The sequence below is a fragment of the Neolamprologus multifasciatus genome, chromosome 19 (genome assembly GCF_963576455.1).
Source record: "Neolamprologus multifasciatus chromosome 19, fNeoMul1.2, whole genome shotgun sequence".
Taxonomy (NCBI): Eukaryota; Metazoa; Chordata; class Actinopteri; order Cichliformes; family Cichlidae; genus Neolamprologus; species Neolamprologus multifasciatus.
This window is the reverse complement of record NC_140457.1, coordinates 23,531,885-23,559,216: the sequence shown is the minus strand read 5'-3', so window position 1 is coordinate 23,559,216 and position 27,332 is coordinate 23,531,885. Positions and strand designations below refer to the sequence as shown.

The 27,332-nt window shown below is 41.3% G+C and overlaps 3 protein-coding genes across 9 annotated transcripts in view; 2 read left to right on the top strand and 1 right to left on the bottom strand.

The window, feature by feature from the left end:
- The first annotated feature begins 2,366 nt into the window (after positions 1-2,366).
- On the top strand, positions 2,367-9,033 carry ahsa1b (AHA1, activator of heat shock protein ATPase homolog 1b). The gene is made up of 9 exons (XM_085143520.1): positions 2,367-2,594; positions 3,938-4,128; positions 4,534-4,616; positions 4,711-4,828; positions 5,019-5,110; positions 5,710-5,838; positions 5,955-6,056; positions 6,186-6,237; positions 7,583-9,033. The coding sequence occupies exons 1-9, from the start codon at positions 2,515-2,517 to the stop codon at positions 7,753-7,755; spliced, it is 1,020 nt and encodes a 339-aa protein (XP_084999646.1). The 5' UTR covers positions 2,367-2,514; the 3' UTR covers positions 7,756-9,033.
- LOC146496661 (dr1-associated corepressor) lies at positions 8,172-14,097 on the bottom strand. Of its 2 annotated transcripts, none has more exons than XM_085143525.1 (6): positions 13,124-14,097; positions 12,518-12,590; positions 12,011-12,104; positions 9,976-10,070; positions 9,747-9,846; positions 8,172-9,365 (listed from the first exon to the last, which is right to left on the bottom strand). In XM_085143525.1, exons 1-6 carry the CDS (start codon positions 13,163-13,165, stop codon positions 9,212-9,214), a joined length of 558 nt encoding a protein of 185 aa, XP_084999651.1. In that variant the 5' UTR covers positions 13,166-14,097; the 3' UTR covers positions 8,172-9,211. The 2 variants fall into 2 exon arrangements, with proteins under 2 accessions (XP_084999651.1, XP_084999652.1); XM_085143526.1 differs by having other exon boundaries at positions 9,229-9,365; positions 9,957-10,070; positions 13,124-14,095.
- Positions 14,098-20,981: 6,884 nt separating this feature from the next.
- Positions 20,982-27,332, top strand: part of larp1b (La ribonucleoprotein 1B) — a 29,826-nt gene continuing 23,475 nt past the window's right edge. For all 6 annotated transcript variants that reach the window (XM_085143560.1, XM_085143558.1, XM_085143557.1 and 3 more), the window contains exons 1-3: positions 20,982-21,797; positions 24,096-24,157; positions 25,630-25,686. In XM_085143560.1, coding sequence (XP_084999686.1) covers positions 21,425-21,797; positions 24,096-24,157; positions 25,630-25,686 — 492 coding nt within the window. In that variant the 5' untranslated portion in view covers positions 20,982-21,424. The remainder of the gene's footprint in view (positions 21,798-24,095; positions 24,158-25,629; positions 25,687-27,332) is intronic.

The following is a 27,332-nucleotide window of genomic DNA, read 5'->3' as shown; positions in this document are numbered from 1 at the left end:
ACTTTCCCTGTGTACTAAAGAAATCAGAGATCTGATTACAAACTGCGACAGACTGGCGACCTGTCCAGGGTGTACCCGCCTCTCGCCCTATGACAGCTGGGATAGGCTCCAGCACCTCCCGCGACCCTGAAAAGGATAAGCAGAAGCGAATGGATGGATGGATGATTACAAATCCATACTAAGTCCAGAAAAAGACAATAAAGTCAAGTTCAAATATGATCGCATGTGATTTTCCATCTCAATAGAGATCACTTTGATAAGAACGCTGCATGAACAGTCTTTTAGAATTGTGTATTTTGCTCATTGATGGTTGTTTTTTAAGCTTCTAAACTGCAGGTTTAATAAGAAGTTAAACTGCACTTTGTTTATATCTTCCCAAATCAGTAGCAGCCACCTTTGGAGGCTTTTCATTAGTGTTTTTTAAGACTCTTTAAATCTGATTGGTGTAATTACCAGTAATTATCATCGCTAATGATGCTTATTACCTCTGCCTCTGGATGTTTTCATTTGCAGCAATGGTAATTAGCTTATCTACGTCCCTGTTACCAGTACCTAGACAGACTTTTAAATCCTCGAGCCTCCAACATCTAGCTACTGATCTGTAACCTTTTTGGAACAATTATTAGACTTGACACAAAAAACAGAAGGTGGGGCTACTTTTTGGATAAGACAGATAATAAGAGTTAATTTAACTTATTAGAGGATATAACTTATTATTAAGTTACATACCAAACGCCAACTTTAGCAAGGTACACCTTGCTAGTCCCAGGTTAGCCCCCTTTTGCTATAAAAACTGTTTTAATTCTTCGTGGCACTAATTCAAAATGGCGCTGGAAAATTTCCTCTGAGATTTTGGTGCATATTGAAGTGACAGTATCACACAGTTGCTGTTCATTTATCGGCTGCGTGTCACCACAACCACCTCTCAAAGGTGCCCTATTGGATTTGGTCACTGTGGAAGCCGTTTGAGTACAGTGAACTCACTTTCACGTACAAAAAAACCCTGTTTGAGATGAGTTTTGCAACATGGTTCATGATCCTGGTGGATGCTGCCGCCAGAAGCGGCCATAGAGTGAGGAACATGGTCAACAATACTCAGGTAGGCTGTGACTTTTACATTATGCTCAGCTGATATTAAGGGGCCCAAAGTGTGCCAATAAGTTATGTAGCATGCCATTAGACCTCCAAGACGGATCCATGTATTCATGTTGTTTCTGAAAGTTGCAGCAGAAATCAAGACTCATCGGACCAGGCAGGATTTTTCCAATCTTTAATTATGCATTGTTGATGCGCCTGTGTGAACTGTAGCCTGAGTTTGCTGTTCTTGCTGCTATGAAATTTATGAAATATTCAGTCTGTGTCTACATGCCTAAATGCATTGAGTTGCTATGTGATTAGATAGCCATGTTACTGAGCAGCTGAATGGTAAATGGCCTTTATTTGTATAGCACTTTTCTAGTCCCTGAGGACCCCAAAGCGCTTTACACATCCAGTCATCCACCCATTCACACACACATTCACACACTGGTGATGGCAGCTACATTGTAGCCACAGCCACCCTGGGGCGCACTGACAGAGGCAAGGGTGCCGGACATTGGCGCCACCGGGTCCTCTGACCACCACCAGTGGTCAACGGGTGAAGTGTCTGGTGAGTGGACACCAGCCATTTCTTTTTATCTCACAGCAAAGGGAACATACATAAATAAAAGCTCATGCTATACTCACTCAAACTCTAGGTGAGAATCTGCTGACATGGACTTAATCCCTCACAGTCTTCCACTCATTTTTATAATCACTGTCTAATATCACAGATTTTTACTTCAAGATATGTAAAATGTTTAGGCCATGCCATCAGAAGTTTCACTAAGAGTTGTTTTCATAATTAATCAGTGATTTTGTCCAAAATTGCCCCATAGCTGTGAAAAGTCTCCATTTTCATAAACCTGAGGGTGAGGCCTTAATTTGTCTTCCCCTTGCAAACAACCAAAAACAGATAAAAGAAATACATCCTTAAAATTAAAAACAAAAACAAAAACAATGGAACATTCACAAATTTTGTGTGGTTGGTTTAAAAAAAATACTTGTAAAAGTAATTTGTATGAGCTGTTCATGTGAGCCTGGCAGAATGAAGCGCTTTCTTTAGGAAAAAACAAACATTTGAAATGGAAAATAAAAACAAGGCTTTTCAAAGTTTATCTATCTGTCTATGTATTTACTTAGTTATTTGCTTACTTACTTATTTTATTTTTGTAGTTCCAGAAGTCTGTATTCCTAACGCGGAACTATTCTTCAGACTTCTGGCAAGGGGGGGACATTTTTTTACCTCCTTCCCTAACGTTCCGTTTCCAGCATTTTCTGTACTCGGCGAATAAACGCAGGAGCACTGCTTGAGAGCCCGCAGCAGCCAGAGGCTTCTAGAAACAGCGTGCGGATCGGTGGATATTCACCGGCAGACACCTGCTCTCTGCTTTTAACCTTACACAGTTAAACGTTTCTTATTATTTATTCAACAAAATGGCGAAGTGGGGAGAAGGAGACCCTCGTTGGATTGTAGAGGAGAGAGCTGATGCGACTAATGTCAACAATTGGCATTGGTAAGATCTAATGAAAGGACATTGGTTTTTAGCTGTTAGCCTAATGCTAACACGACACACCGAGCTCCTGTTGGTATCAAACTGTAGTTTATATGTTTAGATTTGGATCAAGTAAGGTTAGGTCATTATTTTGTCTGTAGCCGGCCTCAAGTATTGAGGTATATCAAAGTTTGAAACAATTAGGCGAGCTAATATTGCAGGCGTTCTTAAGTTAGCTTCGCCTGTAGCTAGCCGCTGAAGCTTCAAATGCATGTGTAACGGCTTTTAACATCAGTAGCGTTAAAATGCAGCATGACTAATTATATCTACTGCAGTATTCTGGTGTAGTAACAAGCTTTATAGTCTCTCGCATTTGGTAAGTTTACGGTTACCAATGTTTCACCGGTTACACCAGAACACGTGTGGTAGCCCCAATTACAACGTGACTGCATTTTTATAGCTGCTCTACGCAAAATAATACGAATAAATTCATAGTTTGTAAATATGGCATTTGTTCGTCTTCTGTAATGATCCCGGAGCATTTGATTACAGGCTTTTCTCTGTAGCAGCCATACTCATTACTAGCAAGGGGCGCTGTCACCAGTCAACTAGAATGTGGTTCCTCAGATTTGTCACTTAAGCCGGTCTGTGCCCACCTTCCAGCTGTGGTCACCTCCTAAAATACATTTGTATCTAGCTGAGGATTAGGAAGCTGATGTCAGAGGCCATCTGACTGGGTGATCCAGTTGTGACGTACTGAGTAGTTACCAGTAATGTACACTTTACAACTGTACACAACAACTGTACACAGTTGTTGTTTTGTTTGATTTCCCCCTTTTGTGTTATGAAAATAAAAATAAAGAACCCTTCATTTTAATGTTTTACAGTCTTAATCCTCATCATCATACTATTTTTTAACACATTTAACTAGTGCATAATGAGTGGCCACATATGTGAGGAGAGGTTCCAGTAGGAAAGGCATCTGGTGTAAAGCCTCTGCCAAATTAAACATGTGGAGCTTCCCGCTGTGGCAACTCCTTGTGAATAAGAGAGCAGATCCAAGTACCATGATCTTCCTCTTGCTAGTTTACAATTAATGTGACTGAGCAGGTAAATATTGGCCATTCTAGCCTCACATTTGCCAAACGACCAGTGTCAAACAGACTTGTTTGATGACATGTCAGTGCATCTCATTTTTGGGATTCAGAAAACAAATTTCCCAGTTGAGTATGACTGCAAACACTTTGAAAATACATTGAGAAGAAGGCTTGTAAAGTGCACAATCCTTAGTTAAGGTGTTGGGGTTTTTTGTTCCCTGTTCGGATGTGCTCACTTATCTTTGTGGTCTTTGCTGGACTTTGCAGGACGGAAAGAGATGCAACAAACTGGTCATCAGATAAGTTAAAATCTCTGCTTCTTGGATTGAGCGTGGAGAATGAGGAGGGAACGTGTGAAGTGACAGAAGTCAGCAAAGTGGAAGGAGAGGCCTCGATTAACAACCGCAAAGGGAAACTTATTTTCTTTTATGAGTGGAACGTGAAAGCTACTTGGACTGGTAAGTAGAAAACTAGCATTATTGTTTGTTTCATTTAAGGCAGTAGTTTGGTTTTAATTGCATCTCTGAAACTGGTAGTTTGGCTGCTAACAGTGGCAGTTACCGTCATTGCTTCCAGACTATAATTTAGCAGGCACTGAGACTTAATCAGCATTGTGCCAGCTTGTTTGCAAACATCTTGAATGCAGGGTACGATCTCTTATATGTTGAAGTTTTGCAGCTCAGCCTTAACAGGTAGATTTTTATTATATCTAATGGGGGGGGGGGGGGGGAAGCTTCAGTGGCTAATAGAGAAGAGTGACTGAGCTAATATGTTGCATTTTTATTATCGTTACTAAAATAGGAGGCAGGTTTGAAGAGGCTTTGAATCTTTGCTGACATGTTTATTCTTTTTTGTTTGAACAGGAAAGTCAAAAGCAGGAGTCAAGTATAAAGGAACAATTGAAGTTCCAAACCTGTCTGATGAAAATGACATGGAGGATCTTGATGTAAGTTTCACCAAAGCACATGTGCACACTGATTCAGGCTGGCTGGAAGGTGGAGGAAGAGTTTACTGAGTTTACTTTCCTGTGTCGTGTCCAGATTTCTGTATCGTTGAACAAAGATGAACCCGACACGCTGCTGATGAACCTGATGAAAACGAAAGGAGTGGATAAATTCCGCGACGCACTGCAGAGCTACGTTGGGTTCTTAAAAACAGGTGAGCTAACGAACAGCAAATTTCTCCCAGAGCCTAATTGCTGAACACATTGAGATTATGCATGATTGTAAATCGTTAAACTCTTTTTGGGTAGAATTTGCATCAGGAGTTTTCCAGATTCAGTTTAGGTTAAAGAAAAGGGTCAAATGCTTATATTTATACAAATTCTTCTTTCTTTTTTTAATTGCAGAATTCACACAGGGAATGATCCTACCTACAGCCAATGGTGTGGCCAAACCACAGTCCACATCACAGTCCAAAGCTAAGCTGGATAAAACTGAGGTTGGTGCACATCAATCACATAGTAAAGATTTTGTACTTTGACACTCACTTTGTCCCCATTTTATTTACTCTGATACCTGAAGCAGTGTTAAGCCTGCTTTCTGTGGTTAAATTCCCACCATTCAGTTGTTGTTCATGTCAGATTACGTGGAAGGTTTAAAGCAGTTTCTAGTTACATCAAAAATTATGACGTTTCTGCAGAAGTCTAAACCAGGCTTTAGTTATGGCGCATAAACTGTACAATCAGAACTGCTCCCAACAAACATAGATGTTTACATCTGCGCTGTAACTGCAATAAGTTAAGTAACCGATTTGCACTACAACCTGCTTTGCCTCTTATCTGTAGTTATTTTTATTTAATTTAATAACTGTACAGTACTCTCTGTATATAGTGACCACTGTCCTTAATGTAAATATGTAAGAAAAATTGTGTATGTTTCTGTTCTGTGTCCTGTGTACTGTTTGTTTGTATATGTGTCTTTTTGGCTGCTGTTACAACCAAATTTCCCCTTGTGGGACAATTAAAGGATTATTCTATTCTATTCTATTCTATTCTAAACTGATCGTGCTCACTAGACTTCTGTGCTTGTGTGGAACAGATTTCCTCCTCTGCCAGCACAGCCACTCCCGTCAACACCGGCGTCAAGATCCCCACCTGTAAATTTACACTGAAAGAAACGTTTCTCACCTCACCAGCTGAACTCTACAGGGTCTTTCTGAACAATGAGGTGAGCCTCAGCTGTGTGTTTGATTGGAAACCCAGGCTGTGGTTGTGTCTCGTTAAGTCTTTCAGTAAAAATGGACTTTGCTTCTTTTGATTTTGGGGCTTCTTGTCAATAAACAGATGGTTCAGGCGTTCACGCGTGGTTCAGCCACAGTGGATGGAGAGAAGGGCGGAAAGTTTCGTCTGCTAGATGGAAATATTCTGGGCGAGTTCACAGAGCTGGTGAGTCTGATCTATGACATTTAAAAATAAGCATTTGTTGACTGTACTGAATCATTTACTTGACTGTACTGCACCACATTAACGTCACTTTACCTGAGTAAATTCTAACACAAGTCCTCTTGCTTTCAGGTTCCAGATGAGAAAATAGTTATGAAGTGGCGGTATAACACCTGGCCCTGTGGTAGGTTTCTTTCTATTTTTCAGTATGTGGGAACAGTGCTTACTATAGGGGTGCAACGATGCACAAAATTCACGGTTCGGTTCCGTTCGATACTTTGGTGTCACGGTTCGATATTTTTTTGATACAAAAAAATGTTCATGCTTTTTTAATTTGTCATTTATTAAAATTATAAATATATATTTTAACTCAAAAGTACAGTTTTTAAATTTAATGTTGCTGAAACAACAAAATAATAAAAAAATTAATCTATCTGATCGAGAAATCACTCATCTTTGAAAAAGAGAGTTTATTACAGAGAAATGTCTCTTTCCAAAATAAAAGCTATACTATACGCTTCTTCTGGGCTATATTCTCAGCAGCATATTAAACATATCAGGTCCCCATAAGGAGAATCATGTGCTAACGGCTGTCTAAATGACTCGGTAAAGTTTGTAGCATGCGTGCTTGTTGTTTTTGTCTGCTTCCACTTGTCTTTGCACGAGGATGATGTCGGAGTAAATGTGCAGTCATATTCGTTGTGTTCCCACTAGTGCTGTCGGCGTTAATCTCGTTGAAATGACGTTAACGCCACAACACGGCAAATCTCCGTTAACGAGCTACCGCGGATCGCCCCGTGTGTGGGGCTGGACGGCCAACACGTTAACGAGCTAACTGCGCTAATGCACTAGTTCCCACCAATGTAATTGAGCATTGCGTGGCACATCCAACATACTGTTTTACTTTAGTCCATGACGCGCTTACCTTCAGGGTCATACGTCACATGAAAACCAAAATAGTTCCAAACGCCAGATCTGAATGAGGGTGGGGGAGGTTCAATTTGCCATGTTGCAAGGAGAGCTTAACTTCTGTCTCGCTAGCTTGCCCTGCGCTCAGTGAAGCTACGTTCGACTACTCCGCCTAGGCTGCACTGTCGAGCGCAGATCCACTGAGCGCTCAACACAGACAGCATCGTCAGAAGGAAAGTTGATAAAATAAATTAAAAATTTTGTATTGTTCATACATATGCGTACCGAACCGAAAGCACTGTATCGAACGGTTCAATATCGATACGAGTATTGTTGCACCCCTAGCTTACTATCAAACAACAAATTGGACCATTTAAATTCAGATTTAAAAAAAATGTACTAGTATAGATGAATTCAAACACATAAACTGTGAAATAATAATTGCACAGCAGTGGTTTGTGTTATGGCTCAATAAAAAGGTCAGCTTTTCATTCACCCACTATAATTTTATCCTCATCTGTAGCTCACTTCAGGGTCAAAAATTATCTCCTCGAATCTTTCTTCCCTTTTATGCTATCGTGCTTTTATAGTTAAAAGTATGGATTTTTGTTTTGCCACAGAGCACTACGCCACGATCACAATGACGTTCTTGGACCGGAGCAGCGAGACAGAGCTGAAGGTGGAGTATCGAGGCGTCCCAAACAGCCAGGAGGAGCAGACGAAAGAGGGCTGGAAGAGATACTACTTCGAATCTATTAAACAGACATTTGGCTATGGAGCACGGCTCTTCTGAAAACGGTGTACTGTAGTGCTGTTTTGTTTTGGGTTTCTTTCCTGTTTTGGATTTTTAATCTTTTGCCCTTCGATCTCTGGCACATCCAACCGTAAACTCAGAGCACGACTTAACAGAAGAGACAGCATAAGTGAGGCCAATCCATCACCTCTGTGTGTAAATGTTTTCTTTTCTGAGCATATTTAAAATCAATCTTTGTTTTTGTTCCCCCTCCTTCAGTATTTGGATCAGTTGTTCAAAGGAGAGTGAATGGACCGTGCCTTTGGGACTCGGGATAAATAATGGATTAAATAAAACAAAGAGGGATCTATCGCACCACTACTTCAAATTGGCCTCCACGTCTATAAATATGTAATTATTGCAGGAGATAAACAGAAATGTTTTCTTTTATTTGACAAACAATGTTTAAAAAATGAATGTTTATTTTTTACTGCTCATTTTGAGTCATTGTAGTGAAGATGCATGTTTTCATTCCAAACTGCCCCCCCATGTGGAAGAATGACGTCCGGTCACCTGCAACCGAGCAGGACTGTGCTCCAGCTTGTTCCTCTGAGACTAGATTTGATGCTCATTACGAGTGTAGCGTCTGCCAGCGTGGATCAGCAGGAGGAACGTTAGCGAACCTCATCGGTGCTGGGACATGGAAACCGTCTCACCTCCTCATGCAGGTCACTGCGTAGCAACTGAAGAGAGATGTTTTTGCTTTATTTGGTTTCAAAATGTAAAAAAAAAAAAAATCCAGTAAAAATAACCTTTCAGAACAGAGTGCATCTATTTATTCTTCATTTCACGCCATCACAGTGTAAAAAGGTTAGTTTACTGGAATAAACCAATCCCTATATGCTTGCGACTTGTTTTTATTCAACTTCTTTACATTTGAACTATCTGGAGATTCCAGTTATTTATTTACATACGTTATTTATTTTCATATATGCAAAAATCTTTAAAACTTTTAATTTACAAGTGCTCTAAAAATAGACACCACAAAGGCCACTATTTCTTAAAATAAGCACTTAGTTTGGTTTTAAAGATTGCTGCACATCCCACAAGTCCTACCAGAAAACAAAAACAAGCAAAAAATAAAGTAATACATTGTGAAAGCGTCTAATTCGTATCAAAGAATATACATCTTCAAAATACAGTAAAAAAAAAAAAAAAAAGCTGCACACTGTCTAAAAGTGTTCCAGAATAATCTCAAAACTCAATATTGTAATCTAAATAGCATCATTATACAAGCATGTACTGCTCTACAAACACAATTTCCTAATCAGCAAGAAGAAGGGGAAAAAAAACAACTCAGTGCAAACTTCCACAAAAGATTCAAGTGATCCTAAAATATATCTGCTCCAAACAAAGATTCCTTATCCTCCCAAGAAAAGAAACTCTATATTTACCCAAAAGCTGGAGTTGAGCTAACGAAACAACTTGTATGTAGACGTCAGCTGAAGTATTGTGATTACTTAGCCTCACTTATTTGTGACCAAGATCCAGGACAGCAGAGACAAAAGACAAATGTAAGGAGAAGTGACATAATGAAATGAGGCGCTGCTGTGACTTCACAGCGGCTTCCGCTGGTTGCACAGTCATAAGCAGATGTAGAGCTCCGACTCCTGGAAGAAGGAAAGGAAATGATTGACTAACTGAAACAAGAAGGGGTATTAACATGTCCGCAAAGTTGATAAGCTCTTAGTAACCAAGGTAACTGATAAGAATTTGTTCTCCGTCTTCACCCTTTCACCCACGGATCACCACAACCGTTCTCTAGACCAGACAAACACTGCTGAGGTAAGAAGTACTCTACACTTTTTCAGCCACACAAAGTAAAATTATCACTATGGCCTCAAGGGGGCGCTGCTGCAGCTTTTAGCATGCAACACAAAAGTGTCCACTACTGCCTGAGTGTCAGAAACACAAGTACACACAATCTGAGAGCTGATTGGTTCGGTTCGCATGTTAGTTGGAGTAAGATTTCGTTTTTAGTTACTACGTACGCTGGCACTCGAGTCGTTGTCGAGTGAGTCGAGGCTACCTTGCAGAGCCATTTCCTCCACTTCAGGTGGTTTTTTAACAGAAACTTCATGCTGTTTGTTCCTTGAAACAAAGAAAAGGTCAATTATCATAAGAATTTAATAATGTTGAGGGCACTTGGAGGCTTTTTAAGAAGGAATTAGTTACATTGACATTAAAGGTACACTCTCTACCTGTATAAAGGCCACATACTCATGCCTCTGTTGTCCTTCTGGCTTGTAGGCGTGGTTTGTGCTACCAAGTCTTTGAGAAAATGGAAGAGCTTTTCAGACTCTATGCATTGCTTCCTATAAAAGCACAAAATGTAATACATTATATGCCAACTTTTCATATACATGCATGTGAACGACATGCTAAAGAGAACAAAAGCAAACAAACTGACAATATATTGATTTAATTTGCTTTTTTTGTTAAATATTCAATTTATTTTATTGGGGATAACTAATGTTAACGGCCTAGGAACTGTTTTAAAAACAACAGCATACAGTATTCTTGATTTTTGAGCCAACGCTGATTCTTTATATTAAAAAAAAACAAACAGATGTTCTTATAATTTCTTATAAAATGGTCCAGAACAATAACTCCCCAAGCTTTCTGAAGGTCTTTCAAAGTTTTTCTTCAAACATTGGCCTCTTTTTCACTAACTTTCAGTCCAGTCCTTGTACCTGAATATTTTTATAGGAATGTTTTTTGTTTATGCTACTTAACATTGACCTATGAACCTTAAAAGGCAACACCTAACTAAAGTAAGACGACCCATTTTTGTCTCTTCCTTAACAAATAGGGTGGTGGGGGCGAGGGTGGGGGTCATTAAAGACCTGGCACAGGACCTAAAAGATGCATTTGAACCTTCAATTGATCCATCTCTGTTTCGCTCAAGCCTCATCAGAAATGATCTCAGTGGAATGGTTGCTGTCAAGAAGCCATTAGTAAGGAAGGGAAACAGAGGAAAAAGGCTGAGGTATGCCAAAATATACAAAAACTCGACTGAAAATCAGAGGCAACAATGGCAAAATGACACAACATTTGAAATTTTTGGTTCAAATTGTTGTCAAGCAGTATGGAAGAGTTCAGGAGAAAGGCACAACATGTCTGTTTGCAGCCATCTGTAAAACATGGTAGAGGTTCTGCCAAGTTTGAAAAGCAATGCCAGCATCACTGGCTGCAGGATCATGTGATCTCCAGCATCACTGGCTACCAACACGTGAAGCTACCATCAGATTTTGATCCACCATGCAAAAACAAAGTATCTAATTTGCAGAATTTCATTTGTCAGCATGACCATACACACTTCCAATGCAGTAAAAGCATACCTGGGCAGAAAAACACACAGTGGGACAGTATCAGTCATGGATTGGCCTCCTAAGACTCTGGACCTCAAAATCAGTGAAGCAATCTTGGATTGTCATCACAGAGATCACAACAAAAGGCAGCCAACATCGAAAGAAAAGCTTTGAATGTCCTTCAAAAATCCTGGAGAACTATTCCCACTTAAAGAAATGACAAGACAGAGATTTCAGGCTGTGTTGAAGATTGAAGGTCCTCGTACCAAATATAGATTTTCACGCTTGTTAAAAATGTACAAACTCTATGTTTTACAAGTATTTCGGTGCATGTTTCAATAAATCGCTGCATCTATTTTCCATTTTCCTAGCAAAGTATAAAGAAGTAAGGGGTGGATCAAGATTGTTGCACAGTACTGTAACCTGTTCAGTCATGTTTTTAGTTGAAATTTGTGAGGAACCTCGTGCGTAGTAAGTCTGAATGAATGCTGTCATATTCAGTTAGATATGAACAAGATTATAATTGCACGTATGTCTTCTTCATCTTCACAAAAGACAGTTTGCACGCCTGCAGCAGTCGAAGGTGCGCATAGATCGCGTGAAAATATCTGCCTCACTTACACTCATAATATTTCTCTTCCAGTGTGAAACCCTAAAGCACTGCTTTCAGAGATGAGGACAGAAAGTGAAACAGGTCATGTGAACCAGACTCACTGACAATAGGAGCTGACTTTAGTTTATTGCTTCCAGTTGTTTTTGGAAGTCTTTCATCTAAATGTTCTTCTGTGAGCATAGAGTGTTGCATGCATTTACGCACAGGGCACAACACTGGTGATTTCATTAATTACGTCTACATATACCATCATTTTAGCATCATGGACAGATTAGTCTTGATTAATTCATAATCTCATATACTTGAGCTCAAATAACAAAGTCTTACTTACATGTGAGCCACAGACACAACAGTGCTGAGCTTGGACTCTGTAATCACGCAGGTTTTGGTCAGCAGAGACTTCAGGAATATCTCCAAGGCCCGAGCTTATTGATGCAGTATGGGATTTCACAGCTCTACAACACTTTCAGCATGTATTTACATACCCTCTTTGACATAATACAGTTACCATTTAACACTGGCTAACATCAAATATCCACAGCATCACAGCAGAAAACAGTTCCTATCACCTGGAGGGATGTATCTTAGTGCAATAAACTGAACAATTTATTGTTGAGCCATTGTGTGTATTCGCTTTAATCAGCCTAAATTAATGTTTAATTCAGTCTACCCAATATCCAATACCTAAAACAACAAGATTCATTAGGACAGTTTATTTATTTTGCTAAGCGTTTGGCACTTGAACGCAACTGACTTTAACTCCCAGCAAGTGCCCCAGGAGAAGCTGGAAGAAGATGCTGCTTCGGCAAAGCGCTGAGCTTTGACTCATAAAGGATACATATGATTACAGGAACTGCCATCGCCATCCGGCCCACCTCAGCGTCCTTCTGCATGATTTTTTTGATGCGCCTCTGGCAACAATATCAAAGAGTTTACAGCTGTTCAAGCAAATGGAAGTTACGGTGCATTGAGGAGCACTGAGTAAACTGCATGTAACTGATGAAATAACTGTTAATAGCAGCTGAAGGTGTTTTTTTAATGGTTCATATGTGGAAAAACAATGTGTGACATGTATGTGCCAACTATTTATACTACAAAATAGGCCTACATACATTTCATTAAAAAGGAAAACAAGTTTCCCAACCAGAACATAAAAAATGGAAGCAACAGAAAGCACAAAGTCCTGCAAAGTCGTATTCATTGAAAAAACATCGAAACACCTTCTATAATGGTACTGTTTTTTGTTGTTGCTTTTTAACGAGTAAGTAATTTAGCCCAGTAGAGCTAAAGCATTTTTAATAACATATCTCCCAGTTTGCTAGGCTAGCTCGCTAATAAACATGATTTCCAGCAGTCTTTGAATGCAACAGTTGTCACACGACTACAGTTATCCGTTAGCTCGTTTGGCAGCTTTAATTTTCCACATTATTCCACATTTACTCACAGGTGGGAAGCGTACGTCATATCTTCTCTTCTGTCCGGGCATTTTCGTCGCTTTAATCCGCGCCGCTCGAACACAGTTTTCATATTTTTACCGCAAATCGCTGCTTCGTCCATATGTTTACCTTCAGCAGGAAGAACCCCGCAAAAAATGCCCCAGAAAAGAAAAAACACACACCTGAGGTCAACCTGTCCTGACCCCGACAATGACGTCATCACACTGGCGCGTTAACAACTCATATGCTAAAAATGGTTTTTAAAAAATTCAAAACGTTAACTATTTAGGACTTTAAATACCATTAATGTCAGTTCAAATGTATTTATATAGTACCAGTTCACAACAACATTGTCAGCAAGACGCTTTACGTTGTCAGGTAAAGACCTTACAATATTAGAAACAAAGTCCAATAATCAGATGGCCCCCTATGAGCAAGCTCTTGGCGACAGTGGGAAGGAAAAACTCATTTTAAAAAGCACAAAACCTCCAGCAGAACCAGGTTTAGGGGTTGGGGTGATTGGAAAGAGATAACAGCAGCGTGAGACAGGACAAAACACACACATGGGAGAAAAAGCCAGAGTTTAATCATCGCTAATGATCAAATTCAATCGAGTTGGATAAACACTTGGAGAGGGAAGAAGGGTAGAAACACTCAATCCATGGGATATGGGAAGGCCTCAGCAGCCTAGGCCTATTCCAGTATAATCAAGAGATGGTTCAGGGTCACCTTATCCAACACTAACTATAATCTTTATCAAAAACCAAAATTTTAAGCCTAACCTTAAAAGTAGAGAGGGTGTCCAAAAAGTCCAAACTGGAAGCTGGTTCAACAGAAGAGGGCCTGAAAGCTGCCTCTGTCAGGATAATGGGACAAATGACGCCTAAAGGACATATCCTGTCAGCAATAACTCCAACATTCCTCACAATGTTACTGTTACTTAACATAGCCATTATTTGACTTATACTGGAATTCATCTATTTATTCATTAATATGACCTACAGCTAACATGACAAATTAAAAAATAAAAGCATGTCCTGTAGGCTGCTTTTCAGATTTTGCAGCGATTAGGCCATATATAGGGCCCTCCCCTGCACCACTATGTGCGATTAAGAAAATGAGTGGATGTATGAATTTTTCATTTACTATATTACTGCATGAAAACATCCACATTAATCATGTTAAGTACACAAATAAAGATGACATCTTATTAAATAAGATTTCAAGTTTTTCTGTTGTGGCCACAGGATATTTTTAACACTGAAAGTCCTCTTACATAAGTTCACATTTTAAAGCTGGCCATTTTGCTTTTTTATACTTCACAGTTTTTGTTTTCATTCACGCACCATCTGCTGGACTGAAGACCACCCAGAAAACACGGATGTTTTCATTTGCTTGCGGTGACATATTGATCTTCAGCAGAGTATCACTCTGCCTGGACCACTCTGGCTTCACTAATGACTGCAAAGGTTAATCAGATAAGGTTAATCAGTACTCACTGAAAAAGATTATGTAAGACTAATAAAGCATCGACACCAGCAGGACAACTGTTATCTTTACTTTATGCATGCATGTTCTTTTTTTAAACATATTTGTGCCGACTGGTGGTAATTGGTGCATTTTTCATCAACACTTCTAGTCTCAACAAGTTTAGATTTTAACCTTTTATAACCTGGGACATTTTTTTTTTATGTAGCACCTTTACGGAAAAGGAGAAAAATATAACCAGCCATTATTTCAATTCAAATATATCGACAGGATTTTGGAATAAAAGCATCTTTCTGCTTCTAAGCATTTTATTTGTAGTACTTTTCTTACATACAATTTTAGATCATAAGAATATAAAGGTTAAGTAAGGGATGTCAAACTCATTTTAGATCGTGGGCCACACACAGTACAGTCAGCCCACTTTGAGTTTGAACGAGTGAAACTCACCTTTCTGTCAGTGTAAAGAAGTTTAAATACACATTTAATCCCTGACATAGATTATATAAGAAAAAGTGCAATTTCAGCTGTAAATCTAAGTGTTATCGAAATGACAAAGAAATGCTGCTGAAGTAAATGAAAGAAATTACACAACTCTTTTGCAAAATTACAGAAACTTCATGGTAGCTCATTGCCCAGAAAGATTTTTTTTAATGTAAACTCATTGTAAATAAGAAAAAAAGAAAAAGAAAAAAGAATTGTAGGTATTGAAAAAACAGGAATGTTGTTTATTTATTACTTTGGTATAGTATGAATTGCCATGTGTGAGATCTTTATCAGAGAAAAGTTGTAAAAGGTATGAAAATACAGTTAAAAGTCCAAAGTTTATGCCCTCCTTTACAGTTTTTGACTCTATCCAATGGGCCAGATTCCTGAGCCAATTCTGGCCCTCGGGCCTTGTGTTTCACACCCCTGGTTTAAGCCGTCTGCAGTCAAACAAATAAATCCAATTTTCTGCTGATGTGACTGCCTCGCCATTAATGAGTGAACTAAAAAAATTTACAAATAATATTCACTGCATCTTGATGCATTCTCAATCATCCAGGTAAGTAAATCTCCAAAAGCTGATTCTGTTCATCTGGACGTAGCGTGCAGATAAACAGAATAATAAGGATAATATTATTAATATTATTAATATTCACTCCATTCTTATAAAATAACATTGCCGCTCAGCCCATAAAATGCCCTGTAACCTGGCATGTTGCAGACTTGGGATTGATTTTCTGCTGAGACGTGCAGATAAATATCTCAACCCTAATTCAGGAAGTGTGGCCTAACAACATTAAAATCAGTTACACTGCCTGATAAAGGTGCATGGCATTGAATATTTATGTGTGGTGGTTGCGGTGAGAGCAAACAAAACAGCCTCCTGTGTGTTTGAGGGGGAGTTTTGAACTTAAGAATCTTGCAGAGAGGAATTTACAGCCACTGTAACTGTAACACTGACTATACAAGAGAGGGAAAAGAAGAGAAATAAACCCAGGCCTGCCAGGACCATGACAAATAGTAATATCTGGCATATTTAGCCAGTTTAGAGTGCTGAGTTCATTATACATTCATAGCACATCATAACAGAATGGAAAAAGTAGTGTGTGTTATGTAACGCCACCTGGTGGACAGCTTTTGTGTAGAATAAAGACTCGACAGAGGGATTGGAATCCCACAACTCTGAGTTTTGTTCAGTGGAATAGTCGTAGTACTCGAGACACAAATGAGAGAATTTAAAAAAAAAAAAAGCCTTCTGTGTTGGTTTGCAGGACCCTGACACGTGGAGCTCAGTCAGTGCATCTTGGAGCATCAGGCCAGTCTACCCGGCCCATTCAGAGGTGGCTATCTTAGTCCTTTCACATTTCTCAGATTGCCCATACTGGATTCCTCTCCTTGACTCCTATCCTTAACCCCCTTTGTACTTCCCACCAGTGATGCAGGCAGAGGAGAGAGGAGTGGAGTCAGCAGGCCTTTGACAAAATGAGAGCACCTCTCTTCAACGCTTCATTTTAAAGCAATTTCAGTTAAATATGATCTTTGGCTCAACTGCATTATAACTTATTGTTGTTGTTTTTTATTTTATTAGCCCAACTACATCTGCATTTTATGATGTAGCAATGTTAATAGGGTGTTATATTTTCTGGGCAACTTTCAATTCAATTCACAGCACAGTGCAATTAGAAAAGACATGACACTTTTTATTAATGCACACAGAGACAGTGAAGGGCAGACAGATTGGTCATGCTACATAATTGAAACAACATCTGTGTGCTACACTTCGTTCATACACTGAAGGTGAAAACGCTTCTGAAGAGAGTGCATTCATACATGCTGTGTTACAGCTCCTCCTGCGTCGTCTTTTTCCTCTTTCCAGGTGATGAGTATGCAAAAATCAGGAAATGTGAACGCAAGGCCTTAACTTTTGCTCACTTTCAATCCACCAAGATCCATGTTAGCAGTTCAGTTGGTTTCTGACTTATTCATTTAGTTTTATATCATCTAGCCACCAGAAGCAAAGCTAGAAGTGTCTTACCTGGGCTAAGGAGAAAAAGAACTGGAATTCATTTCAAGTCTGTGGAAAGAGTGGAGAGGCTGAAAATGCAACCTGTTTGAAGTCCAGTGTAAAGTTTCCACACTCTGGGATGATTTGGGGTACTGTGTCAATTGCTTGATGGTGGTGATGGTTGGTCCATTGTGTTTTATAAAGTCCAAACTCAAAACTGCCGTCAACCAGATAGATACGGGACAGACTTGAATGAGGAAAAGAAAAGGGAGAAAGGAAGAGGGGGGAAAAACAGCGGAGAAGAGGGACAGGGATAAAGGGCAAGAAACCAAAAACCAACTAAATAAGCAGACACAAAAATAAATACATATATCAATCACCTGGATCACCTGTTGAGAAAGAAAAAGGAAAACAAGCAGAAGAAAACAAGAGCAATACAATAAACAACATCACGATGATATATGGGAATATAACAGTAAATACTAAATATTAAACATTATTGTGCAGCACGTAAGATCGACAGCGCACAGTGTGATTTGAGGTAGGAGCCAAAAAGGGTGTAGTTTGTGTGTGTGATCACCCGTGTGTACACCTGTGAGCATGAGTGCGCTTGTTTTTAAAAGGTTCCTTCATGTAATGATCTGCTAGAGGGTGTGGGGGGCCACTGCCCCGTCCTCCAGGGCATGAAGCAGGTATGGAGGAGATCAAAACTCCAGACATCCAGAGGCCCCCAGAACACAAGAGACCAAGGAAGACCAACAGAGGGGCAGCCGCGCCACTATCCCAGAAAGAGCTGAGGAGAGCCCCAGATGAGGGGTCACTCAGCAGCCGCAGAACAGAAGCCAGGGGGGGTTGCAGTGACGTGCCCGTGAGCTCCGCCGGCAGCCAGTGACCGAGCCCCAGGCCGAGAGGCCGAGGGTACCCCACCCCCGAAGTGGCCCGAGTGAGCCCCAGGCTCCAGGCCCCGATAAGCAGCCACCAAGGAGTGAGCCGGTGTGTACCTGGGCACCCACCCCCGGACACAAAGAACCACCAATGCACCGATGTCTGAGGGCGTCTGCCACTGGCAGGGGAAGTGGTGGGGGAGATAGGCCTCCATACCTTGGAGGGCCTGAGATGTCCCCAGAGAGGTGGCGTCTGATACCCAACCTGACATATAGACACAGACATACAGGCAAACATCCAATGGATACAAGCATCCATTCCCATCCTCATGCTCTCATATGCAATTACTCAACACTCAACCAACGTGGAGACAGACATAGAGAGACACTGTACACACAATCACACTCCCCAAGCGTACTCTAAGCCCCGGGTCTAGGTACCTTTGCCCCTGGAGGGGGAAACTGCACCCAGACCCAGGTGGTGTTACTCTTTTCCCTGGGGTGGGGAGAAGCAGACCACCCCGACTCCGCAGCAGGAGGGAGGCCCCACATTCCAGACCCCAGTCGGACGGCCAACTCCTCCTCCTGGCCCCCCACTCCAGCAAGTCGCAGAGAACGGGGTGTGTGAAGACTCCAAACCTCCCTCCACCCGCTCATATGTAGTGTTGATGCACGTGTGTTCTAAGGTGCATTTAAAACCCAGGAGGGCATGGAGCTACCTGCCAGAGAGCAGCAGGTAAGCGCATAGCCCCTCCTGATAGCCCTCAATGTCTACGTGTATTTAAAATTGAGAGGTGGGCAACGACGCCAGGGGTGAGGTGTACACCCTGATGGTCTTTTGGAGTCCGTGTAGCGTGCCCACCCCCAAGATCCTATATGTATGTGTAATGAGAGTGAGAGTAATGTGAATGTCTAAGTTGTGAGATAAAATTGAGGCACAAGAAGCCAGAAGGGGACGGGGGGGGGGGGGGGGGGATGCCTCCCCTGCACCCTGGTGACACACCTTTACCCCAAGGCCCTGCATGTGTGGGTGATTGTGGTGGAGCGGGAAGAGGGAGGCAGCTGGAGATGGGGAGGGAAGGAAGGGAGGGGCAAGTGACCCCTCCCTGGGGCCAGCTCCCCCGCTGACCCCAGTAGGCACCCCCATACCCTGCAACCCGCCAGGGAAAGGGGGCCCAGGCCCATCCGGACCGGGGCCCAGAACAGCAGCGCCGCCTGGCCCCACAGAGCCCGGGACAGCCCACCTGACCCCACCACAGAGAAAACTGCACCCACCCCGTCATCCACTCATCTTCCAGACTACATAAGGCACTAGACGCCCAGGCTGAGATCGTCCTCCACCTCTCCTGTATCTCCCCCTCCTGCAGAGTGAGTTCCTGAAGAGAGGAGAGCTCCTGCAAGGTGTAACAACCTCCCCCACCAGTTGAAGAGCCCCCCAGGTGGCTCGATGCACTGGCGGCACCCCGCGCCAGGGCCGGGCCCCCATACACCCACCCGCCCACAACCCCAGCAACATACCAACCAGGACCCAAGCCCCCGAGGCCCAGCCAGGGCCCCAGCCCAGAGACGGAGCGCCCCCAGAACCCCACGCCCATCCCGGACCCACCCAGGGGCAGCCAGGCTACCAGGTCAGTAACCCACGTCCGTCAGCACAGACCCTCCCCTAGCCCCGCTGCACATAGCCACGAGGAAACCGTCACCTAAGAGCCAACAGAGCCCCTAATAGGCCATGACCGCTACCCCAGGTTGAGCCCCCCAAGGAAGATGCTCCTGGGGAACCCCCCGACGCCCTAAGCCTGTCCCTACCCCCACACGCCATGCCAATTTTCTTTTACATCAGGACTTTGCAGCTGCCCACAGAGCCAAAACTAAATAGTCAAAACTACTGCCAAATGGTTTGCCGATGATGCTGTTACTGCCAATAGAGAAACTGTTGTGCACTGACAATAGGAACATGAGAAATGCCCAACCAATAATACAACTGAGCTGAGGGCCACTATCAACTGTCCCCATGCCACACCACACTGATGTAGTAATGCATAGTAAAGCAGTCCCAACCAAAGATTATGTGTATGCAGAAGAGCATCTCTGAATGTACAACATGTAAAACCTTGAAGCAGATGGCCTACACCAGAAACCACTCCTGTCACACAAGAACAAGTTTTGACTTCTGCTGCAATATTCACATGGTAGGCTCAGAAATTAGGCATTTACAGCATTTCATCCTGCAGCAGTGGTTCTGACTGATGGTGATATGGTGGTGTGTGCATTTTTGGGCTCCTTAGTACCAACTGGACATTGCTTAAGTGCCACAGCCCAAGTTTTGCTGCTGAGCATTTCCATCCCTTTATGACCACAGTGTCTCATCTACTGATGCCTGCTTCCAGCATGTTAACATGCCATATCACAAAGCCCAGATGATTTCAAAGGGGTTTCTTGATCATGACAATGAGTTTACTGTAATCAAATGGCCTCCACAGTTACCTGATCAATAGAAAACAATCACCCAAACTTTATTTATGAAGCACATTTCATACAAGTTGGAACGTGGACAGGAAGTTTAATGCCCACCGAGCTACAGAAACGATCCAATAATTAAAAAACTAGGAGTTGTTGTAAAATGATTGGCAAAAAATAAAGACACAAAATCACTCAGAATAAAGAGATTGAACAAAACCTGCTATACAGTTTATCTCAGAACAGTAAAGTACGGGAAGGCCGGTGAGAGAAAGAAAGAAATTATACAGTTTTTCTAAAGATATAATACCTACTTTCATTTTACCTTCATGTTCTTTCGATAAATATTTGAACAAGTGTGTCAAGTGTAGATTCTTTTCACTGAAAAAAAACCCCAACTAAGTCCATCACTGCTATTTGCTTTTTGATTTAATAGATCAAACCAACAACATTTCACATTTATTCCATATTATATCGTTTTTAAAGTGACATAAACTAATGATAAAAAAATTTGCTGCATTACCAGTACGTAGCCGCTGGGGGCACCAAAGTCACTGTTTACAGCGTAGCTCCACGAGCTCCTGGCTGGTAGCGTGGAGTTGAAACCAGAGAGGAGGTCGCTGTAGTAGTTTTGTTTTAAAGAAAAAGTTACAGAAACTCGTTGGAGACAGAATAGAGTGTGAGTGGTTTACATGGTGACAAACTACAAACTCAAAGGTAATTATTTGTTCATATGAAACAGTCAATTAGAGTGAAAAACAACAACGTTTAGTTCGGGCTCGCTGACTTCTGCATGGTCGCTAGCTAGCTAGGACTTAGCTCCAAGAGCTACTTGGCTAGCTGGCTAGCGAGGTCCAGCCCAGAAGTTGTTTACTTCAACTTGTGGATGTGGTCACACCTTGAGCTTTTCACGACTTTTCTTGGGGATAAGAGAGCAAGGACTAACAATTCACACTGGATTTAACACTGTGCGCTGTTAGGAAACTAGCAGGATGTCCACAGAGGTTGAGTGTGCTCAGGTTGACTCGGGTTTGACAGCGGCCAGCCCGAGCGGAGTGGTGGAGAAGAACCAAAACACGTCCCAGGGTGCTCACCTGGACAAAGGACAAGATCAGGGGCAGAAAGTCTTGGAAAAACAACTAGCGGACAGCCATGACTCCGGGGCTCCCAAGAGCCCAGCGGATATAGAAAAGGAAAGCAAAGAGAACTGTAAAGAAAACGACCAAAGTAGTAACGCTGACTCGGCTGTTGAGACGGTGAAGAAGAAAGTTGTTGAAGCGCCTCCGCCGAAAGTCAACCCGTGGACTAAAAGGACCACGGGCAGAGTGCCGGTCAGCAGTACCAACTCTAGCTCTCAAGACAAAGGTGAGACGGATTTGAAAAAAATCATGTATTAAGACAGATTCAACATTGCAATATGGTAACAGCTGGCCACACAGCTCCCTCTGCAGCCGCAGCTATTAAACACGTTTTTTGCTTTGCAACATTTTAGCAGCTTCACTGCAGAGAAATCAACATTAATCTTTGCTGCACATCCCTGACATATCTCATTTAGGCTTATTTAGAGTTGAATGGAGTGCATAACTTAAATGTCAGAGCGGTCGAGAGATGTTGATGGGAGCATACTGCCCCATCCCCCTCTGTGCTCGGATTGCTCAGTAGCACCACGTGTTGATTGCTGACAACTGCTACTTCTTTTAGCCACCACCAGCTAACTCTCGTGCTGCTTTCCCCCCTCTTGATCGAGGGTCAGAGCTGGTGTCTGTGAAGTGAAAGTACACGAAAACCTGAATGTGGGACGTAATCATTCTTAATGTCGTGCATACATGCTTGACACAGTAAAAAAAAAAAATAATTAAGTAAGCTCCAAGACAGCCTGGCTAACTGTTCCTGCTGCTCTACAGCACGTTTTGCATGTCCAATGGCCTGGCTGTCTGCAGTTCCTCCCACCGGCCAGCCAGCTCCTCACTGTCACTAGTAAAAGTATCAGAATAAAGTGGCTGAACAGGTGGATAAGATAAAACGGGACAGGGTTGTAATCTAATGATTATATTTATTTGTGAAAGAATCGAACAATTATGAGTGAAACCAGTAAATCGTTTGTTTTAGTAAAAAAGAAATTGACTTAATAAGTCACTTGAGCCAAGTCTGGAAAACATTGATAAGCTTCAAGTATTTTCGATATTAAAAAATAATGGAGAAAAAAAGTGAGGTTTGCAAATGGAGCTACATTTAATTTGTCAATTGATTAAAATAAATCTAAACATTCCTTCATTCCTATTCATTTCATAGTGACACAAATGGGTCATTTTTTGTGTCATGAATTTTTTTGCCTGATTGCTGATCATTTCTTAAAATCTGTTTCATATTTATTATTTAATTTACTCATGTAATGTGGCAACCATAACAAGTACACATAACTGTACAGGGCACACAAAAACAATGAGAAGAAAGAAAACCCATACTCAGGCAAAATACAGAATCAAATAACACCCTAAAAATGCACAGAAGAGTTTAAGCTTTATAAGACAGTGATCTTTTTGTGCATTTAAAGCTACAGCTAAAAGACATTTAGTTGATGAATAACAATACTGAAGTAGCAGGCCACTGATGGTACACATAAGGTTTAACTGATTCCTCTTAGTGTTAGTAATAAATTAACCTGGAGACATCAACTTTGATGCTGAAAGCCTGTATTAAAAATGGGTGTGGGTGGGGGTAGTTAAGCTTACGATATTTGGAGGTTTAGAAGGTAGGAAAAGTTTATTTGAAAGAAGCCATCAAGCATTGTGGGATATGTAGGGTTCATGGCTGGCAATGAGGAGTAAAATTAAACACAAGTCTGTCTATAATCTGTTTTCTAGCTCTGCTTCTATTAATCAGATATCACAACTGAACGCAATACCTTTCTATCTATAATATATAATCAGTTGATCATTTCAGTATCAACAGTTTATTTGATTGACTCATGAGGCTGCTGATTGGTCACTGAGTGATCGCATTTATTTAATCGTACACGTGACAGTCGACTCTGAAATACAGCTTTCTTGAGTTCAGACCGTTCAGCTAAATTTGAGTTGTGAATGTGTGTCAGAGCGCAGAGCAACCAGGAGGGAGCTATATTTTAAGCGCACGACTCTTGCAAGACCACAGGCATCATTTTACAGCGTCACTGTACAACCAGTCTCGTGGGTGGATGTCTGAAGGCTCATTCAGGCATACACCCATTCATATGGAAGCCTCGTCCCTGTTTCTCTTATCAATCTGACCATCCACTGTCGAGCTGATAGGAGCTGTCAGGCTGCAGTGGGCCACTCCCAGGACGCAGCAGCCTGCAGAGACGCAGCCACATACCGCTGGTGCTGCCTGTGCACAAAACACCCTCAACAAGTCGTGTCACTTAGTCCGTGGGGGGAGTACATTTATTCTTTCTGTACTGACAGAAATATCCGATGGTGTTCAAACACAGCAGAGCAGCGCATGCAAGAGTAGATAACTTGACTTTTTAACTGCAGTGTTGAGCAACCTTTCACAATCGGAAACTTCCTCAAAGCTCTTCTTAAATTCAGAGAGTTGAAAAGGACTGAAATCCTTTGGATCTAGTCCTGTCCTGTCTGTCAAACATAATGACCTCACTCTCGGTTATTGATTGTGTATCCGCAGATCAGCAAAATGCTCCGAAAGTCGTCCGCGCCACCAAGCCCAGAACGAGAAAAACCAGCAAGGTAATCCTTTTTTACGTTTCTATCCTTTTCTTTAATGTCCATAGTTGCTCAGGTAAGTCTTGAAAATGTCACAAAAGAGATATACGTCAACAGTTAGCACAAAAAGGGTCACATCAAAGGGTCACATCTTACTAATTATTTCCACAGCAAAGTAACCACAAAGTGTTGTTTAATGTCTCGGCTAATATAAAGAGTGATGTTTTTGCTTGTAGTCTTTTCTTCCTGGCAAATAAACCACTATAAAATGATCACATGTTCACATTGCGTTGCCTGTGGATTTTCGTAGGTACTGACATCTAGAATGGGAAATAACCATCTGCTGATAGCCTGACTGTTTAAGCTGCTGACCTGTGGTTTTTGTTTGCTTTTCCAACCAGTTTTTCCACTGCAGTTACTTGAAGTTCACATTTAGAAGGATTTGGATTATATGAAGATAATATCGTATATAAAATGGTCATGTTTATTGACCAAAAAAAATACATATTATGATTGTTAAGCAGGGGAAGCGTTTAGTAGTGCGTCCGCTCAGTGGATCTTTAATTCCACTGAGGATTGATACACTGTGTTTTTAATACCCAGTTTATGTGCTTAAAGTGTGACATACTATCTTATCTAGTCATGCTTTTGCCACATATTGTGGGCTTTTATGTAACCTGAGGAATTATAATGCAACCTGCAGACCTTTCCTCATCAGGGTCATAGTCACAGTTCTACAGGACCCCATATTATCATTACTACACAGTTACTGAATGTTGTCTGGTAGTCATACACATAATAAGCAAACTGATGTTAAATACATCGAATCATAAAGCCTGGTCCCTTCATATGTGTTTAGAAAAATGTAACAAGTAGTTTCATTACTTTAAATAGTATTTCTTGCACGCTCGGTTTCTGTATTCATCACTCTTTACATATGAATAGAGTTCTGTGTTTTGTTTTTGCTGTGCTTATGATCTGGTACCTCTAATGACTGCTGCTCCTTTTGTCGTATCGTGTCTGAAAAACAATAATTTGGGATGAACTGGAACAGAAGCTTTTTCGGTCAGTACTCATGCATTAGAGCAGGGGTTGTTTAAAAGCTTGAATCCCTTTAGGATAAAATTAGTTGACTTTGTTTGATGCGCTTCATATCGTAGAACGGATATGGTTAGAGAAATCAGCATTTGAGTTTGTGTTTATTTTTTCTGCCCACCATACTCATCACTTCTGGAGTGTGTACCCTTTGTCTGCCTAACCTTGATCCCATATCACTTTCCCCAAATTTATGGAATTTTCAGCAGTGGAAATTGACTCACTATGTTTATCACGGTTGTTTGCAGTTTTTCGCCGCACACACACACACAGAGCACTGACCTCCTTTTTCTCTATGCTGGGCACTTCAGTGCTACCTGCTCACCCAAAAAGCAAATGAAAAGATTCCTGATCATTATATCATCCTTTGAAACCTGACAGTCTTTCTTCCTCTTTCACAGTCAAGTGACTTCAGTGACATCACTAACTGGCCTACGCCTGGAGAACTGGCCAAAGAGGTATGATATGTGTGAATGCAACTTCTTTTACAAGCAATGAGAGCTTGTTTTCTGGTGCTTCTACTAGCTGCGTCAAAGATGGATTTATTTTTCCAATTTCTGCTCACTAGGTGGAGCGCTAGAAGCATTCTGAAGTGTTCAGGGTGTAGCTTTGCAGAGGGTTGGTGCAGGTTTTTAAAAAGGGGCTGTCTTATAAAATGTAAAAAGGTATTCTGGTTTTGATCTCACATGTAGGGCTGGGTATCGTCACTGATTTCTAGAATCGATTCAATTCTGATTCACAAGGTCCCAAATCGATTCGGTCCACAATTCAATTCGATTCGATTCACTTCGATTTGAATCTGGGAAATTTTGACAGTCAGAAATATTATAATTCAGATCAGTACATTTACATATTTTTGTATCTATAAAAAGGAAGCTGACACACGCAAGACTTTATGAAAGGTGTGAGCATCACAGCAGATGCCTTTGTGTCAAAGTAGCTGAAGATAAAACACAGAAAAACATGAAGGTGATTTCCCTGGCCTGGGATTTTATAAAAATATTCTGCAGTACATCAAAAACGAAAGAAAACCATTAATCAACACATGAACGTTACCTCTGAAGTTACAGCGGTTTTATTAGAGACAGGGCTAAACGTTTTGCATAATTTTAAAAAGTTTAAATTTGTTCAGTATTTAACGGCAGAAATTAGGTTTTCTTTTCGGAAGTATATAAAACGAGAAAAAAAAAAACGTCGGCCAACAGCGCTGTAAACAACGGTAGACTTATGCGTAACAAGCAAGCGAATAATGCAGAAAACAGTACAGAGAGAGAGAGAGAGCTGTGCATCGTGGTCGAAGCAAAACAGTAAAAGTCAGAGTGAATACATGACGATGTTTATGTGAAGTGTAGTTTGGATCTTCTTTTGCTGCTGGTTCGGTCAATATTGTTTGGAGAGACATCAAACTAACAGCTTTAGAATCAGCGCATAAAGGGCGTGAACACAAAGCGCGGACCGCCGACAGATCAGAACCAGCGAGCTGTCGGCTTTCAGCCCCGACTGTGAGAAAGGCGACATCTCACTGATTCTGATCCGCGGGTTGCGCTGTGTGTTTACGTCTTTGTGCAGAATCCGTGTTCCTGCTCTCATTTACTGTCTTAGCTGTTTGGTGGTTGTTGAAATTTTGTGAGATTTCACCAGAGATTCTGGCATTTTGGGCAAAATAAATTTATATTAAAAAATCGATTCAGGATTTTAATGAATCGATTTTACGTTATCCAAGCCAGAATCGATTTTAATCGATAAATCGATTATAAAAACCCACCCCTACTCACATGGTCAGATGTGTGATTGGGGGGGGGGGGGTATTCAGAACCTGATAAAGCTGAAACAGCTTCAGTTGACTGTGAAAATTTTTAAACTCACCTCAGGTTCTTCTAACAACTACTTCAGGTTTTGTAAGGTACAGGCGACAGCGGTGTAAATATAACGAACTAAAGGGACTCTAGATCTTTCCTTTTCCTCAGTCTATGCTGTTTTGAGAGAGCACTTAATCTTCAGTATAGTTCAAGATCTGATGAATTCAGAAAAGTTAAAAATATCAGGAAATATTTAAAAGTCTTCAAATGTAAAGTTTGATTAGCTGGAGAAGCACCTGATGTGT